General features: G+C 27.5%; 2 protein-coding genes across 2 annotated transcripts in view; one reads left to right on the plus strand and one right to left on the minus strand.

Annotated features, from left to right (window-relative positions):
• Positions 1–3,324: 3,324 nt before the first annotated feature.
• LOC135930893 (uncharacterized) overlaps positions 3,325–17,889 on the minus strand; it is a 51,979-nt gene continuing 37,414 nt past the window's right edge. The window contains exons 18-23 of the mRNA XM_065467692.1: positions 17,569–17,684; positions 16,736–16,842; positions 6,517–6,602; positions 5,923–6,079; positions 4,526–4,639; positions 3,325–3,500 (exon numbers count right to left, since the gene is read on the minus strand). Coding sequence (XP_065323764.1) covers positions 3,392–3,500; positions 4,526–4,639; positions 5,923–6,079; positions 6,517–6,602; positions 16,736–16,842; positions 17,569–17,684 — 689 coding nt within the window. The 3' untranslated portion in view covers positions 3,325–3,391. The remainder of the gene's footprint in view (positions 3,501–4,525; positions 4,640–5,922; positions 6,080–6,516; positions 6,603–16,735; positions 16,843–17,568; positions 17,685–17,889) is intronic.
• On the plus strand, positions 11,942–16,636 carry LOC135922402 (uncharacterized). The gene is made up of 6 exons (XM_065456782.1): positions 11,942–12,135; positions 13,258–13,350; positions 13,465–13,536; positions 15,162–15,828; positions 15,931–16,284; positions 16,327–16,636. Exons 1-6 carry the CDS (start codon positions 11,942–11,944, stop codon positions 16,453–16,455), a joined length of 1,509 nt encoding a protein of 502 aa, XP_065312854.1. The 3' UTR covers positions 16,456–16,636.

Consider the following 17,889-nt stretch of genomic DNA (forward strand, 5'->3'; position numbering starts at 1 on the left):
AAGAAATTCTAATAAAATCAAGATTTATAATATTAAATATTCGTAGTTTAAATTCTTTGAAATCAATCAATTAAAATATTTATTTGATTATAGAAAGCCAAAAGCCTTCAAACTTTATTTGAAATTTTTTTTATACTTACTATTAATTTCTTAGATTAATTTAACTAAATTTCTGAGATATATTTCTTCAATTTAATATTTTCAGCATAAAATCTATGAATTTCCAATTTTTAATAATAAATAATTTATATTTAAAAAAAACTTTATTTATAATTAATACTAATACCCAATTGAATGTAAAAGAGTTATTTTTTATAATATGAATCAAATCAAAATCCTCGGTTACCATGTTATATTACTAAACATCTTTACATCAGGAGTAACATCATGATAATGATGCTACTTTTATAAGTGGATAGGATATCAATTGTCTAGTTTACCAGTGACGAAGCATGGCTTCCCTTGAAATTTTTCCCACAGAATTTATAAATAAACTTAATATAATCTTTATAATATGTTTAAAAAAACTATTCTGACTTCGTTAAAAAAAATAATTTTATAACGTTAAAACAATTATTATTATTTAAACTATAATAACAAGAATTACTATTATTTTTACTAGGTTAAAAAAATTACTATTATATTTACTTATAAAGATTTACCATTATATTTAATATGTTAAAAAAATATGCATGAGAGAAGCAAATTTAATATTGCTTAATAAATAAAGGAAAATCATGCGAATTGTGTAATTTTACGTTTTAAAAATAAGCATTGGGGAAGTTAATAAATATATGCTTGTTTAATGAAAATTTTGGTGTCCGAATTCCACGAAATATTTATAAAATTGTATCTATATAATTATATATATTTTTAGATAATCTATCTGTATCCATTTTTAGAGGATGTATTTTATTCGATCCGTTTAAAAAGTATCATTTTACAACTCTGTAATAAATTTATTATAATAAAATGATATTGTTAAAGATTAACCCGTTCTATATATTGCATAAAATCATAGACGTTTTTTTTCAAATAAGGTTATATCTAGATAATTCTGTGCTATACTTTTATATGTAATTTAAATGGGTTTGACATTCTATCAGTAAATCTTGCCATACAATAATTTATTATTCTGCATTCATTGTAATGAGGGGCTTTTGAATTCATGTTCTAAAAATTTTCTTTTACACAATAATTGGTAGTAAATCATTAATAATTAAAGTTATTAGTTTAAAATTTATGAAAGTAATACCATTATTATTAAAATAATTAGAAATTATCGCCGCAGAATAGGAAATTATGATTTATCTCCATTTATTGCAGATTTTTAATCGAAGAAATATAATATTTTCTGCCAGCGCTTCAATTTTATTTTATCTTTATTTTTTTATAACACCCTTAAAATCAGGCCTATTGCCTTCTTCAAATTCACAGAGGCACTGAAAATTTATGAAAATAAAAATACGTTCCTTTCGGTGGAATCACTAATTTAAAATTCAACGAAAGTTCTTCGAAATAGGTGTCATGCAAAATCGAAGGGTGTTTTCTATAATGATCCTTAAATAATTGGATTCGTAACTTCATGACTTGCCCGCAAATAATCAAACTTGATAAAACAACGAACAATATGGGATTACCCAACTTAAAATTCCACGTCCTGTTGGCCAAAATGATTGGAATACCCTCCATATATAAAGCTCCGTAGAAAATCCCTAATATAACCTTTAAGCAGCTTGATGCATTTATTTTTATCATTTGAACATGGCAATGGCTACGAATTTCGACCTTATTGTCCGATGAAGAAATTGGCAACTCTAAAATTTTGGCATCACACAAACTATGTCGAGCATACATCAACACCAAAGACAAACTTAACCATTACCAATCTTCCCTCATTTTCAATACAACGAATCTCTCAAACAGTTTTAATTTCTCCAGGAATTTCCTCCATAAGTCTAATGGGCACCTCATTACAGATGAAAAACGCCCTAGCATTGTAATCTTAATATTATGGATAAGAGATCAATTCTTATTTTAGAAATTTTTGTTTATCAACCCATTTCCCCATCTTATACAAATAAAGACCACGCTTAGCAAATGATATTTCAAAAAACCAAGAGATATATTAATTTATAGATTTCATGCCTTTCATTGTGTCTACCCTCACGATGTTTGGAACAAAACACTGATGAAGAGTCAAGTTTACTTATAGGGAAGCAATTGAAAAATATTTTTAATTTTTATTAGTCAACAAATTAAAAAAAAATAAGATTTATAAATAAGAGGAAAAAATTCTTTGTGTAAAATTTCAATTGACATTTTTCGTATAGATTTTATCATATTTTCAATTCGATTTTGGCCAAATAATTTTAATTGAATCATCCATCGACAGTGAATGAGGGTAATTATATTTATGTCGTTTAACTGCCTTCAAAATTATTCATATCCAAAAACCCTTTATCATTTAAAAAAAAAAATTCATTTGGGAATAATAGGCATGACCAACACAGTGAGCCACTCTAATTTATTGATAGAAAAATTATGAATGCAAGTAATCATTTCTTTTTTTTCAAGTTTTGTAAAATTGGTTTTGGTCTTTCCTTTTGAATAATCAATTTCTTCACATCAAAATTTATGGGGTTAAATGATATTGTTAGATAATACAATTGGAATTAATAAACTTCTTAAATTAATCAGTGTACTTTCAAAAGAGAAGAACTTTTTTTTTTAATATAAATTTTTTTTCTTCCTCTTTTAATTAAAAAAAGTAAGCATTTCTTTATTTGCTTCCCCAACGCTTATTTAACATTAAATTATACAAAACATCCGGATAATTTTTCTTTTATTTTAAAAAATATAAGCAATTTTATATTTGGTTCCCTAATCATTTTTTTTAAAGTAATAAAAAAATTATACTAAAAATATATTGTATATGAGCTTGACTTTTTTAAAACATTTATTTTTTAAAAATAAGCAATAATAAATTTGTTTTGCTCATGTAAAGAAAAATTTCAGGAGACGAAATGCTTCCCTTGCTTCTATTGATGCTTCGTCACACTGTTACAAAAGCACTTAAACTAATGAGAGAGATTGGCAAATGTATTACTGATAAATCCCAAAAAGTTACTATATTTGACAAAGGGCTTGCCATAATTATTCGATTAAAATTATTTAAGCTTCATCTCTTAACTATTTTTTTTCTAATCTAATTCTGTTTTTCTTATATATATATATGTACTTTAATTTATATTTATATCATGATCTTTTGTTTAGCAATGTTACATAACTGTGATATTATATTTAATATTTTTATTTATATAATTCGTGAAATACAATAGTAATTACATAATTCGAAATGTATTAATAAATATTACATAAATAAATTTGATTATAAACTCTTATCCTTCAAATATTTTATAAGTCTGTTTTTCCTGGGAGTACTAAGTAATTTGTCCGTAAGTTGAAGGAACTTTGGATCCTTACTCGAAAGAAGACATCTTAAATATAATAAATTGTTTTTTTTAAAAATAAATAAATATACGCTATAGGTAGTGTTGTTAAATTGATCGATTTTTAAAAATGCTAACCCAATATTTTAGCCAAAAATGATACGCAAGCCTAGAGATGGTTGGAACACCTATTAACAAAATCTCGAAGCTTGCCTTATTTCTTTGGATAAAATATTGTATTAGCGTTTAAAAACATTAGTAACAGGTTAAAACATGATTCAATTACGATGAGTGATCCTTTACTAAAAAAAACAGTCGTGCAAAATAGTGAAAAGTAGGCAAAATATTTTTTTTTACTAGTCAAAATTTTTCCAATGAATTATTTTTTCTTTATAAAAGACTATCAATGGTGGCACCGAAAAAATTGTCATTAGTCAGTTGCCAATCTCTAATATGTAACATTTGATTATTTAAGCAGATTCCAGCTTTGGCTTCTCTAAAAAAATTCATTTTAAGCAAACTGTTTCTCACAACAGAATAATGAATTGGTTTTTTTTTATCCTTCCTTAATCTTTTTTGTTTAGGCTGTGTCCTAAATATCAAAAATATGAATAAATTTATTATTTTGTAGAAAAATAAATTTAAAAAAGCAATTTTTAATGTAAAATTAAGATAGTGTTCTAAATCATTCTTCATCAGTTACAAAAAGTTGTCATTTTTTAAAATAATTGAAATAAATAAATTTTGCTCAAAATTTATATATTTGTGTAATTTTTGAGAAAAAAACTAGTAAGTAATTTTACGGCATTGTTATTTTTAATATTTTATTCTCGTTTTATTTTAATTTTTACAAAACCTTTTTTAAAATAAAATAAATGGAAGATTTCGTAACGCGTTTTTTAATTTGAGATTTTTTTCTCTATATATTTAGGACAACAGAGCCTTTAAAAAAAAATTAAATATAAATCTTTCAAATATTTGCCCAAGATCCATCCATTATAAATTATTAAGGTTGTGCCTCATTTATTAATTAATTTTTCTAAGCCAATCATACAAAAGTTAATATTTATTACATCTTCTCCATCAAAATCTCTAGATGGTCGTGATCAATTTTTTTGCTTATAATCGGAAAGGAATACCTAATTTTTTTAAGTTTTTTAACGTTGGCGGAGATGCATTCTTTGTACCTTTTGTTTTTTAAAAAAAAATGTAAATATTTATCGTGTTTATAAACGATTTCGAAAAATTAATCGTAAATAAATTTAAAAAAAAAATCAATCCAAGGGACTCATAGAAAACAAACATCAGATTATTGCTTCGATCATGAGCGGGTTTAAAGGGATAATTTTTGTTAATTTTTTTCCCTTAATTAGAATATCCTTAAATATTTGATTTTTAAAAATAAGTTAATAAATTGAAATTAAAATAGTTATTTTTTTTTTGATTTAATTTAAAATGCGTGTAAATGGCTTCAACAGTAGTTTATTCGTTAAATTTTATAAAGATAAGCAAATATTTTATACAATGAAATAATATATGTTAAACTAAAATTTTATTTTTTAGAAGTTATTTCCCTCTTCACCCAAAGCATGTATTATGTATTTATAAAATAATTATATTTTAAAATTTGATTCAAATTAAATAAATAATTTTTATATAAAAAAAAATCATAATTATCGCCAACCTTACAAAAATATGTCATAATTCTTTAACCAACAACAAAACACTTATAGAAAGAGCGTTTTTTTCTAGACGCGTCATATAAACATGATTATGCTCAGCTATGACAAACGAAAGATTAAGTGATCTGTCCTCTCACAGTTTGAATAGAGTGAGAAGAATAAAGAAAAATCCCAAAATTTATTCGAGTAAAAAAAATTCAAAAATATCTTAATAAATAATATTGAAAACCGTCGATGAAAGGAATGAATTATCAGGTTGATGATTGTATAACGTGTTAACTAAATATTTTTTTAAAAATCATTACCCAGATCAGTTCCCTACCACCTAGAAGAGAAAAATTTTAAAAAAGCATATCCATTGTTTGATAATATTTAATGATATATAATTATAGCTTAGCACAGACCGATGATGGCATATCAGACTTGAACCTCGAATTTAAAATTTATATGCGGACCAAGTTCAGACCTCAAATTTATTTTTAAATGGTTCATTATCTCACATTAATAGCTTTTGACGCCGCAAAAGCCCAATAAAAAGAAATAATTTGTGAATGGACCTATTTTTAAAATTAAGATACCCTGAAAATAATTTTCCGATCGGATCGTAAGGCTCATAGGCTAGCTGTACCCTTATCCCAGGCAATATAGGAGAAAATGCAAGGTTCATCTTCCTCCCATACGTGATATTAAATAATTAGTTTAAATTACAAAAAAAAACTAAATTAATTTGTATTAAATATAAATTAAAAAAAAGATACTGATGTTTATCTAATTTATTTTATTTATACATGCCGATAAGAAATGACGTATCTGTGATAGGCATATCACAATTGTTTTTGATGAATTTTCTCATAGCCGTGTGATTGTACATCCTAAAATTATTAATTTTATTCGATTTCTTTGATTTGTCGATGATAGGGTGTTGGATTTTTTCCGAAGGCTTATCTTTTACATTTTTTAAAAAATAAATAATTAGTAGACTGTTTAAGATAAAGCAGGGTTAGGCTTTTGATTGGTGAAATACGATTGACAGGTTAAATTCAATAAAATATTCATTCACTTTATTAGGTGTGTGTGTAGATCTTCGCGTCGACAAAACTATCGGCGGCCAGATTTTAAAAATCTAATCGTCGACTGGACGCATTTTTAGATGCCGAAAAATAGGCGGCTTAAATAAGCGCGCCAACATAAATTTATATTTAATCAAAAATAATAAAAAATATGATGGGCCAAATATACTTTAGATAGTTGATCTTATTTAACGGTTCAATTGTCCAAGCCAACTTTGAGATAAAGGTTTAAAAATATTCCAAAAAAAATAAAATTTGAATCTACATTTATTTTTTGAATGACTTAATAAAAAATCAATTCAAGTGAAAAACCTGCTTCTACTTCTTGCATCACACTGTCTAGGACTGTACTTGATCCCTCATCAACCGAGTCCATCATGTCATTAGCTAGTATCTGCCTATGAAATTAAAGCAAATTATATGATGATTTTTTTTGGTAAAACATTATATATATATGATGTTATACAATAATGGAATTCTAAACACCAACTTTGGATCATTTGAGTTTGGCATGGTTGTGTGGTAATAATAAATAATATTATAATGCATAACTAGACTTAAAATTCATTCATTTAAATGTGAATATAAATGATAGTCATCTAGTGGAAAGCCATTTTAATTGACCATATAGATAATAATTTACATTAAAATTTTATAAAAACTATCAGTGTCATTTATATTTATAATAATAAAAATTATCTGGGAAACCAAAATGGAGTGTTAACAGTTGATTTATATTCAACAACGCTAAAAAAACATGTAGGTAAGTATTATATATCATTGGGTACAATTTCGCTAATTCTAATTTAACACACATAACAAACTATATTCCTCTTATTTTACTTCTTTTATACCCTTTCTTTCCTAGTATTCAAATGACAATGATTTTTTTTATTGAAAATAATATTTATTTCTAACTTTATATTAATGTCGAATATTTACTAATTACCCCCTTTCCCAAAATACACTATCCTTGATTCACGTGGCATTCCACAATCTAATGTTATTAAATTTTCGTTAAACTTTGATTTATGTTCGGTATATATTTCACACCACTGTTCTAAATGACACGTGTTCCATTCCCTTTCTTTTAATATTCTTCTTATAATGACCCACGCATTTTCAAATATATGCACCAACTCAATTCTATTGCCGGAAAAATATTGCCTAATATTTAAACCTTACATTTTAAGTAGTTCCAAAATATTTACCTTTATCTTGAAATTAATACCCTCTTTTATGTTTATTTATTTTATTTTAAATTCTAACCTTCACAACACATATGCTGCTTTATCTTTTACATTTTCTTCCTTTTAAAACAATTGTAATTTAAATATCTAATACTTCAACTTTTCAAATTAAAATATCAAGTTATAGTGAAAAGGGGATATTTTTACAAGTTGTTATAAACAAAATAATCTTATATATTTAACCTATATTTATAAATGAATAATTTTACATATCATTTAATTTAATATTTTTGCATATTTAATTTAATATTAATTTCTTTTTCGATGTTTAATATATAGATTATAATACCATGACATAAGTCTCATAACTCTCCTTTATTCCCAATTACTTCAAATGTAAATTATTCTTTGCCCATCTCAGATGAGAATGAGATGGAGATTATCAATCATATTCTAACATTTCAACAAATAATAATTCTTTAGCTACCATTAATGAAAACAGAAATCCTCAAGTATCCTCATTATTCCTAAACCCAAAAGAACATACCATTGTTGGAACAAAGAAAAAATTGGCATGGTAATGAAAATTTTAGCTATGCCAGAGATTAAGGAGATAGCGAAATCTGTTAATATGTCGAAGGCCTCGATCCATAAATAAAACGGGATTCATTCCCAGAAATTATTGGTGAGCCCTTAAAAGAATTAACTCTTAAACAAAGAGGGAGAAAAATAAAAGACACATCAAACATTGAAAGGCAAATTATGGACCTGTTAATGGCCAATAATACCTTCACAGTTAAAGGAAATAATTGAGAATTTGCCTTCTGGTTCGCCGAAAAATATTGGAACCATAAGGAAATATATTAAAAACATCCGATGGTCCAAAAAAAGAGCTTGGAAAGAACCGGATCGCAGGAATACACCAGGAGCTATCAATATTCGGCAGGTGTATTGCCGCAAATTGCTGAACATCTCCAGAGAAAGATTCTATTTTCTCGACGAAACAGGCATCAATTTTCATGTTGTACCTGTCTATGCTTGGGCACCACTCAATGTGAGACCAACAATAAAGGTTCCACCCTCAAAAGGGAAATATGCAAGTGTACTTTGGACTATAGGAATTTGTGGAGTTATACATTATAAAATCATCGAAGGATCATATAATGGTATATTATTCCGAAATTCGTTAATCACCAGATGCCATCTTAGTTATGGATGATGCTTCTATACATAAAAGTCATCTAATTGATGCCTATAAAGAGAGAATAGATTATCTCCCCCCATATTCACCACAAATGAACCCAATTGAAAATTTTTTAGGGGTCTTCAAAACCAAATATAAGTCCATAGAGTGTTGAAAAATTGTAAAATCATATGGAATAAATTGAAGCATAATTTGAATTATATTGTTTATTATAGGCTCCCTTGTGCTTGGTCTAGGAATTAATGACCTATATTTGGTTTTGAAGACCCTGAAAAAATTTTCAATTGGGTTCATTTGCGGTGAATATGGGGGGAGATACTCTATTCTCTCTTTTAAGGCATCAATTAGATGACTTTTATGTATAGAAGCATTATCCATAACTAAGATGGCATCTGGTGATTAACGAATTTCGGAATAATATACCATTATATGATCCTTCGATGATTTTATAATGTATAACTCCACAAATTCCTATAGTCCAAAGTACACTTGCATATTTCCCTTTTGAGGGTGGAACCTTTATTGTTGGTCTCACATTAAGTGGTGCCCAAGCATAGACAGGTACAACATGAAAATTGATGCCTGTTTCGTCGAGAAAATAGAATCTTTCTCTGGAGATGTTCAGCAATTTGCGGCAATACACCTGTAGAATATTAATAGCTCCCAGTGTATTCCTGCTATCCGGTTCTTCCCCAGCTCTTTTTTTGGACCATCGAAGATTTTTGATATAATTCCTTATGGTTCCAATATTTTTTGGTGAACCAGAAGGCAAATTCTCAATTATACTCTTAACTGTGAAGGTATTATTGGCCATTAGTGCCCATAATTTGCCTTAGAATGTTTGATGTGTCTTTTATTTTTCTTCCTCTTTGTTTAAGAGTGAATTCTTTTAAGGGCTCACCAATAATTTATGAGAATGTATCCAGTTATTTTATGAATCGAGGCCTTCGACATATTAATAAGTTTCGCTATCTTCTTAATTTTCATTTGTTCCTCCTCGGGCATAGCTAAAATTTTCATTACCATGTCAATTCTTTCTTTGTTCCAACAATGGTATGTTCTTTTGGGTTTAGGAATAATGATACTTGAGGATTTGTATTTTCATTTATGGTAACTAAAAAATTATTATTTGTGAAAATGATTGATAATTTGCATCTCATTCTCATGTGAGATGAGCAAAGAATAATTTACATTTGAAGTAATTGGGAATAAAGGAGTTAATAGAGTTATGTGAAAGTATATAATCTATATTAAAAAATCGAAAAAAAAATTAGTATTAAATTAAATATGCAAAAAATATTAAATTATGTGATATGTGATATAATTGTAAATATGTTTTTTATATAAAATTATTCATTTATATAAATATATAGTTTATAATTTATTTTTTTTAAATTACAAAAGTGCGGCATTTTTTTTAAAAAAAAATGGTTCATTAGTTGTTTAACATAAATCAGAGACCTGCATAGGTACCATAGGCATGGCCAGGCCCGGATACTTAAAAAAAAATTTGGGGCCCAGCCCGGAATTTTTTAAAATGATATTCGATCTGGTTATTTGTTAAACGACTCATTTTGAGCAAATTTTTAAAAACAGCCAACTCAATATTTTCGCCAGAAAAATATCGACTAAGCCTCGAAATTTTCATACTATATGTCTAGACCTTTGCTCCTTCTATGAGCAAAATTTTCAGGCTTGCGTAATACTTTTCTGGACAAAAAACTGAGTTAGCCGTTTTTAAAAATCGGTTCAAAATGAGCCGTTTAACAACACTAAAAAAATTCACCTATTTGGTATTTTATCATATTTTTTGGCCAGTATAATCATTTAATAAAGCATATTTACATTTTTTATATATTTTTTAATTCTAAACAGATATTTAGTATATTACAAATTGATACTATAAAAATTTGTGTAAATAATATTTTGAGAATATACTGTATTGTATTTATAAAAAAAAAATAAAACTGATATTTTATTTAATAAAAAATATAACATATATTATATAATAAAGTATTTAATCCTTTGCGTATTTATTCCTTGGCAGGAAAACTATAATTATATTATGTAATAGATACTATGAGTGTTAGCTAGTTAACTTTCACCCAACATTATATTAATCATAACTATATATAATCAATATAACCATATCTAATTGACGAATATAATATAATACATGTTGTATAAATTTTTTTTAAAAATTTTACGGCCCAGCCCAGGAATTAAAAAAAAAAATTTTTTTTAGACCCAGCCCGAGTATATTTTAAAATACGGCCCGACCCTGGTACCCGGGCCTGCAGGTCTCTGACATAAATTAATGTTTAAGTATGATTAAAATAAAAATATAATAAGATCATTTTATTTTGTTTTAACATCTGGTAAAAAAAATATCTTCAACAACTTTTTATATCTCCTTTTCCCCAAACAAAATTATCACAGTAGAACCCATAAAATTTCAAAAATGATTAGAAACTTAGCACTGATATCTTAATTCTTTTCAATATGATCCCTTGTTAAATTTTTATTATGGCCTTCAGGCTTAAATTTTCTGATAAGGAGGGGGGGGGGAGATTTATTGTAATTGTTATTAAGATATAGAGGTTATTATTTTAGCACTAAAGTAAAGTACGGTTTAAATTTTAGGAAAAAATTGAATCAGCGCATTCCAATAATTGAAATCATGGGTGTGTTAATTAAAAACGAGTATGTAAAAGGAGAGATGAATGAGTTACCTATTTAATATTATACATTCATTGATAATATATGACAACTATTTATTATTTTTACAAATGATTTTAATTATTTAATGTATATCATTTAAGAGTGTGAAATAAATGGTAAAGTGTACCAAAAAAAAATAAAAGTTTAACGAAAAATAATATCAGTGTGAAATACCATGTGTATCAAGGATAGTGTATATTAAGAAAAGGGCCTAATTAGTAAATAGGTTAGGCATTAATCAAAATTAGAATAATATTTATATGTGAGAAATGTAATTAATTGTTCGCCTAATTTCAATGAGAAAAAAATTATTTTAATTTTAAAAAAGGGGGGGAGAAGGGTGTAAAAGGAGCGGAAGTAAGAAAAATATTTATTTAAAAAAAAAAAATCTTTGTGACTAGAATTAGTTATTAAGTAATTCTTTTGACCACAGTGTATATACATGCCACATATCATGATCCAAGTGAATCAGTCCAATCTGAGGAGTTCATTAGTGGATTCCTGGATGGAAAAATAGTTGGTGCAACAACGAATTTCTGACATACCCAAGAGCCTTTATTTTATCAAGAGTCCAGGGCAATCCCTATTTATTACAGGTTTGAGGGATAATAATATGTAGAACATGATAGCTCATGCTCGCTGCCAACGTCCAATATCTTTCTTGTGGGGGAATTGGGCACAAGTTCAAGCAGTGCAGTGCCCCAATGGATTGATTCAAACTCTAGATCAGAAGATATTCCGGATATTCAAGAGCCCACCTCTATTCCAACAGTATCCACACAAGCAAAGTGGGAAAGGGAATAGGCGAGAACGGAAGTAATGAACGTTGGAATGAATGATTTTGGGTGCTATTATTGGGAAGGAAAAATGAATGATCGAATAATTCAAATCGATGAATGGAGTTGGGGAGGTCTGGGATCTTCTATGGGGATGAGTAGTAGTATTTAATTGCAGAAAAGATTCATTTTATGCAATCTTAAGGAATTATATTCTAATTAAGAAACACAAGGAGACATAAAAGTGGACTTTGATAAATTTGCTTATACCCATGAGAAATGCACATACACTATTCATCAAAATTCTAAATTAATGCTGAACAAGGTAATGCCCAATTAAAGTCTAATGATATACTCCCCATTAAAGATTATCATGATTCTATTGCTGCACCATCTCTCTGTAATCGTGCAATTCCTAATTGTCACTTTAGAAAATGTAAATTTCGCCAGTTTCCTCGATCTAAGAGAAATGTTTGAGATATCATTAGACAAAAGTGCAATTGATTATATAACCTTCAAACAATGGTTATCTGCTTCTCGAACGACCTCTTGACACATTTTGCAAGTCGACATCCGAATTTATAGACTTATTTTTCGAAAAATTAAACACGTTAATCCCACATTTATGATGATATCATATATCTTCGCAACAGTCAGCATTTCATAATTAATTAAAATCAAGTTTAAATGTTAGTGATTTTTTAGTATATGCTATTGTGGTGCAAGATCAGGTTCTGCGATTCCACTGGAATAATAACCGGACTACTCTCCATCCCCTTATGATGTATTATCGCGAAAATAATATGAACAAACATATTAACTATGTGATGCTGTCATCATGTTCTACAACACAACGGATGATGCCGTTTATTTATTGCAAACTAAGATGATTAATTTTCATGAATCCAAATTTCAAAAAATATTTATATTTTCTGATGACGCAGTAGCGCAATATAAAAAATTTTTTAAAAAAAATCCATAATCTTTGCCATCATGAACTCGATTTCGAAATCATACAGAATGACAATTTTTTCGCAACAACTCCTGGTAAAAGTGCTTGTTATAGTTTGGGAAGAATTATCAAGAGTCTACTAGTGGCCTTTAGAGAACCAGATATTGAATACTTTAGATTTATTTAATTTTGAATAACAAATATCACAAGAGTTAATTACGCGCTTGTAAACGACCATGAAATATGGAAAAAATATCTTGAAACAAGGTTTCAAAAGGCTAAACGCATTCCCGGAACACAAAGGTTTCTTACGTTTATACCTCTCAAGGAAAATAAAATTAAAGTTAAATTATATTCATATTGTGAAAATTTAATTTACAAATAAATTTTATAAAATTATATTTTTGTCTTCAATAGGGCATCCGATTATAAAACTCTTGCTATAAAATTTCCTAATTACAACATTAGAGGGAAAAATGGTCAATCTGGGTAAACCTGAAAATCAAAAATGAAGAATATTTTTGCCTATTATAATCATAAATTGATTTGTATTTTGTAGATATTTTTTTTATTTTGTTAACAAAGTTAATATCTAACCCAGATTTTTAAAAAATGGGTCTAAACACTCCCCGGTCCATAAATATAGTGGGGTCAAAAAGTAGGTGGTCCCTCTTCGCAAAAAATGTCGGATAAAAAAAAATTTCAAATCCTTGCACCCAGAACCGAGTTCCAGAACCCCGAAATATAAAACATGGTCATAAACAGGGATTCGAACCGAACCCGGAGAAGTGAACCCGGGTTTTAGAAAAAAACTCTGAACCCGAACCGAACCTGAACCCCATTTATAAAATTTTCAAAACCCCGAACCGAACCCAAGAATTTTATTTGAACCCGGGTTCAACCGGGTTCAGTGTATTATTTAAAATCATATATTAATATATGTAAATACAAATATTATATTTTCAAATTTCCAATTAAATGAAGTGTTAATAAATTTTAAACAACTTAATTCATTTATGCCATTTTTAAATTTATTCTCGATTCCTATTGGAGTGTTAAAAAATTTTAAACAATTGAATTAATTTACGCCATTTATTTTTAAATTTTTATCTTATTATTCTTAAAGATTATTAATTAGAAGAAAATGGTTAACAAATCAAAGTAAAAATTATTATATTGTTAATTTAAAAAATTCTAAACATCTAACTTAAAAATTGTTAAATGTAGGGCAGTTTTTGTGAACTTATTAAAATGATTTTAAAATTTATATATGCTAATCATTTATTTTTGGTTCAGATTAATTTTTACAAGATATTAATGAAGTGCATATTATAAATGAAATTAAATTTATAAATATCTCTTTTTTAATTCTGAAATCATTGCTATTTAAAAAAATTGTTCTCTATTTATAGATTTTAGATTAAAGATAGTCATATTTGATAAGCATTTTACCCTTAATACAATAGAAAAAAAATCAATATGTTCATATTGCAAAGTAAAAATGTCTGGTAATCACTTGTCAAATTTAGAAAGACACCTGGAAAGAAATCACAACAATGAATATTTAAATTATTTAAATGAAAAAACCAAATATCAGGAATTGTTATTGGCAAAAAAACCTAAAATTAATATAGAAACCTTTTTTCCAAAAAAGCATATAAGTATAAATATATCATCTAATGATTTGATGAGTTCTATACTAGAACTTGTTACTGTAAATGGCCGGCCTTTATCAATTATTGAAGATTCGGGATTTCAAAGAATTATACCACTCCTATCTGGGCTCAATTTAGTTATAAACAAAGAAAATTTATCCAGAACTATTAATAAAACAGCCCAATCAATTTGAGACAAAATATCGAGAGAGGTAGAAGGAAAATTAATAAGTTTAAAAGTTGATGCAGTTAACGACTAGATAGGTCAATTCTTGGTGTAAATATTCAATTTATATCAAAGTCCATTATAAATTTGAGGACTCTTGGAATTGTAGAGCTGAAAGAGAGATGTACAGGAGAATATATAAAAGAGAATATATTAAAAACTTTACTAAAATTTAAAATTAATATTGAACAAATATACACAATTACTTCTGATAATGGTTGTAATTTTTTAAGAGCTATAAAGCTCCTGCAACCTGAAACTGATTATGATATAAGGAGTGAATCAGCAGATGAGGAAAATATGGATGTAAATGTATATAAATATGATATTGATGATATAAAAAATACTTTTTTATCAACTATTATATCCTATCCGATTTGTAGTGTACGGTGTGCAGCTCACACACTTCAGCTGACACTTCAAGATGCTATAAAATTATCACCTATTGTGGAAACCATTGCAAAAGCTAGGAGCCTAAATTTAAAATTAAGACATCCCACTTACCAAAAGTTATTAAAAAATATGAAACTCCCTAAGCCTGTATTAGATTGCCACAGATGGCATTCAACCCATGATATGTTAGAAAGTCTGATTTTACTAAAACCCAATATCGAAGATTTTTTTTCAGAGCAATCTGATTATTTATTGACTGAAGATTGGAAAGAGATAATAACGATTGTTGAAATTTTAAAACCGCTAAAAATCGCAACCAAACAATTCCAATCTGAACAGTTAACACTGACAGATTTTTATGCAGCATGGTTAAGATGCTGCATCGAACTGGAAAAAAATCCAAACCATTTTGCTCAATTACTATATTCTTGTCTTAAGAACAGAGAAGAAAGGTTTATAAAGAACGAAATTCTCTTAGCTGCCATATACCTGGACCCAAGATACAAGGTTAATTAAAAGCTTAGTAAATTAATTATTTTAGATTTATATTAAAATTGTTATTTTATGGAATATTTAAATATAAACAATATAAATCCTTAAATATTACAGGTATTACTTAGTGATGATGATAAGATTTGTGCGAAAAGGCATCTTGTCAATTTATGGAGACGAATTAAAAGCTTAACAACGCCGATTTTATCTGATGATATTAGTTCCGATGAAGTTATTGAACAAGAAGATGATTTAGAGAAATTGATACAACTTAAAGAAAGGCAGGAGAAAATACTTAAAAGAGGGCCAACGATTGCTGAGAAAAGTATTGGAACAATAATTACTGGATTTAGCGATTATAAAAGATTAGATAAGAAGGAAAATATTTTGCATTTTTGGGAGTCTGCTAAGCTGGAACACCCTGAATTATATATTTTATCTAAAATCTTATTTGCTGTTCCTGCAACCCAAGTTAATTTATCATATTTTCACATATAAATACATTTAACATAGGTTAGCGTTGAAAGATCTTTTTCACATTTGAAATTCATTCTTTCACCACATAGATCGAGGATGAGTGAACAACTCTTGGAAGATATTATGCTAATACGTCTAAATAAAATTTTTAAAATTGATACATGACTATATGCTTTGTATTTTTAACTATATTTGCCTATAAATAAAATAAAAAATTTATTTTTTATATCAAATTTATGTCTAGTTTTTTATTATGATTTAAATATAGAATTTTTTTTATCAACTCAAAAATTCTTGAACCCGAACCGAACCCGAACCAAACCCGGGTTCAAAAATATTTCCCTGAACCGAACTCGAACCGCACCTTTTTTTTATACCCCGAACGGAACCCGGGCAAAAATTTTGTCGGGTTCGCATCCCTGGTCATAAATAAGCAAAACGGAACTTGGGGGAAGAAATGCGTTGTTTAAACGAGCTCGGGCCTGGTTTTAAGCTTGGTGACGTGCCACCGTTCGATTTTTCAAATGACTCGCCAAGAATATCTAATACAATCTTTTATTTATTTATTTTTGTAATAACATGTGATGTAAAATGAATTAAAATCAAATTTATATAAAATTCTCACGTAATTATTTGAGCTTGGAACAAGAAAACGAGCTAAATCTAGGAACCGGAAAGACCCCTTTTAAAAGGGAGTCGGAAGTCAAAATGAGGTTAAAACGGAATAAATTTTTATTTTTACCATTTTATAAAATCCGATTTTTAATTGCCATTTATGATAAAAACAAGGTGTTATTTCTAATTTAATTTTAAAAATAAAATTAGCCAACCTATTTTTATTTTTTCTTAAACCTATTGGAAACAAAATCAGAAAAGTAGAAAACGCTAACAATATAAAGGAAAAAAAAAATAAACTGGCCAAGATCCAAAATACAAAAAAAATATAACTTAATGAAAATTTAAAATCTAAATAACCCGAAACGTCAATAATACTTAATTTGTAGACTATTAAATTGTAACTTTTTATTTCAGTCAAAATATTGGTTTTACAACTTTCAATATCGAAAAAAACAACTAATAATCAAAAAAAAAATGGTTTCATCAGTTTTTTACAAAAAAAAATAATAATTTCTTGGTAAAAAATATATATTTAAAAGCCAATTTGAAATGATTGACATTTCAAGTATATATAAAAAAAACAATATATATCATTTACGACACCTATTTATTTAGAAGGATGCTAATTAAGGTTTTAAGAATTTTATAAAAAACTAAAACCTTTTCCTTCAAAACTGGATCTTCATCTCCATTTTGTATCATCGGCCTTATAAGAGTTGTAGGGATGGATGCGGAGTTGGCGGTACACGTAAAGGTTTTATCGGTCCTTTTCAATACTAAAGCAAGTTTGATACGCAAATTTTGTTTTTTTTGAAAAAAATTTTAAACGAAAGAGGAGAGAAATATGTATTTTTTGTTCTTTATCTGAAAATTCAACTTAATGATCAAAACTATTTCAGAGAGTCTTCAAGGTCCTGGGTCCCAGCAGTCAGCCAGCAAGTGAATATTTATGTAAGTTTCCAATCGTAATTTAATGGACAT

The sequence above is a fragment of the Gordionus sp. m RMFG-2023 genome, chromosome 1 (genome assembly GCF_954871325.1).
Source record: "Gordionus sp. m RMFG-2023 chromosome 1, tfGorSpeb1-WG-v2, whole genome shotgun sequence".
Classification (NCBI taxonomy): domain Eukaryota; kingdom Metazoa; phylum Nematomorpha; class Gordioida; order Chordodea; family Parachordodidae; genus Gordionus; species Gordionus sp. m RMFG-2023.

Bases quoted from the DNA above. Each gene is read 5' to 3' on its own strand.
- LOC135922402 (XM_065456782.1), top strand. From the start codon at position 11,942: ATGATAGCTCATGCTCGCTGCCAACGTCCAATATCTTTCTTGTGGGGG. The intron at 13,537-15,161 runs GTAAACCTGAAA...TAATTTTTTAAG, and splicing joins GGGAAAAATGGTCAATCTGG to AGCTATAAAGCTCCTGCAAC. The intron at 15,829-15,930 runs GTTAATTAAAAG...TAAATATTACAG, and splicing joins ACCTGGACCCAAGATACAAG to GTATTACTTAGTGATGATGA.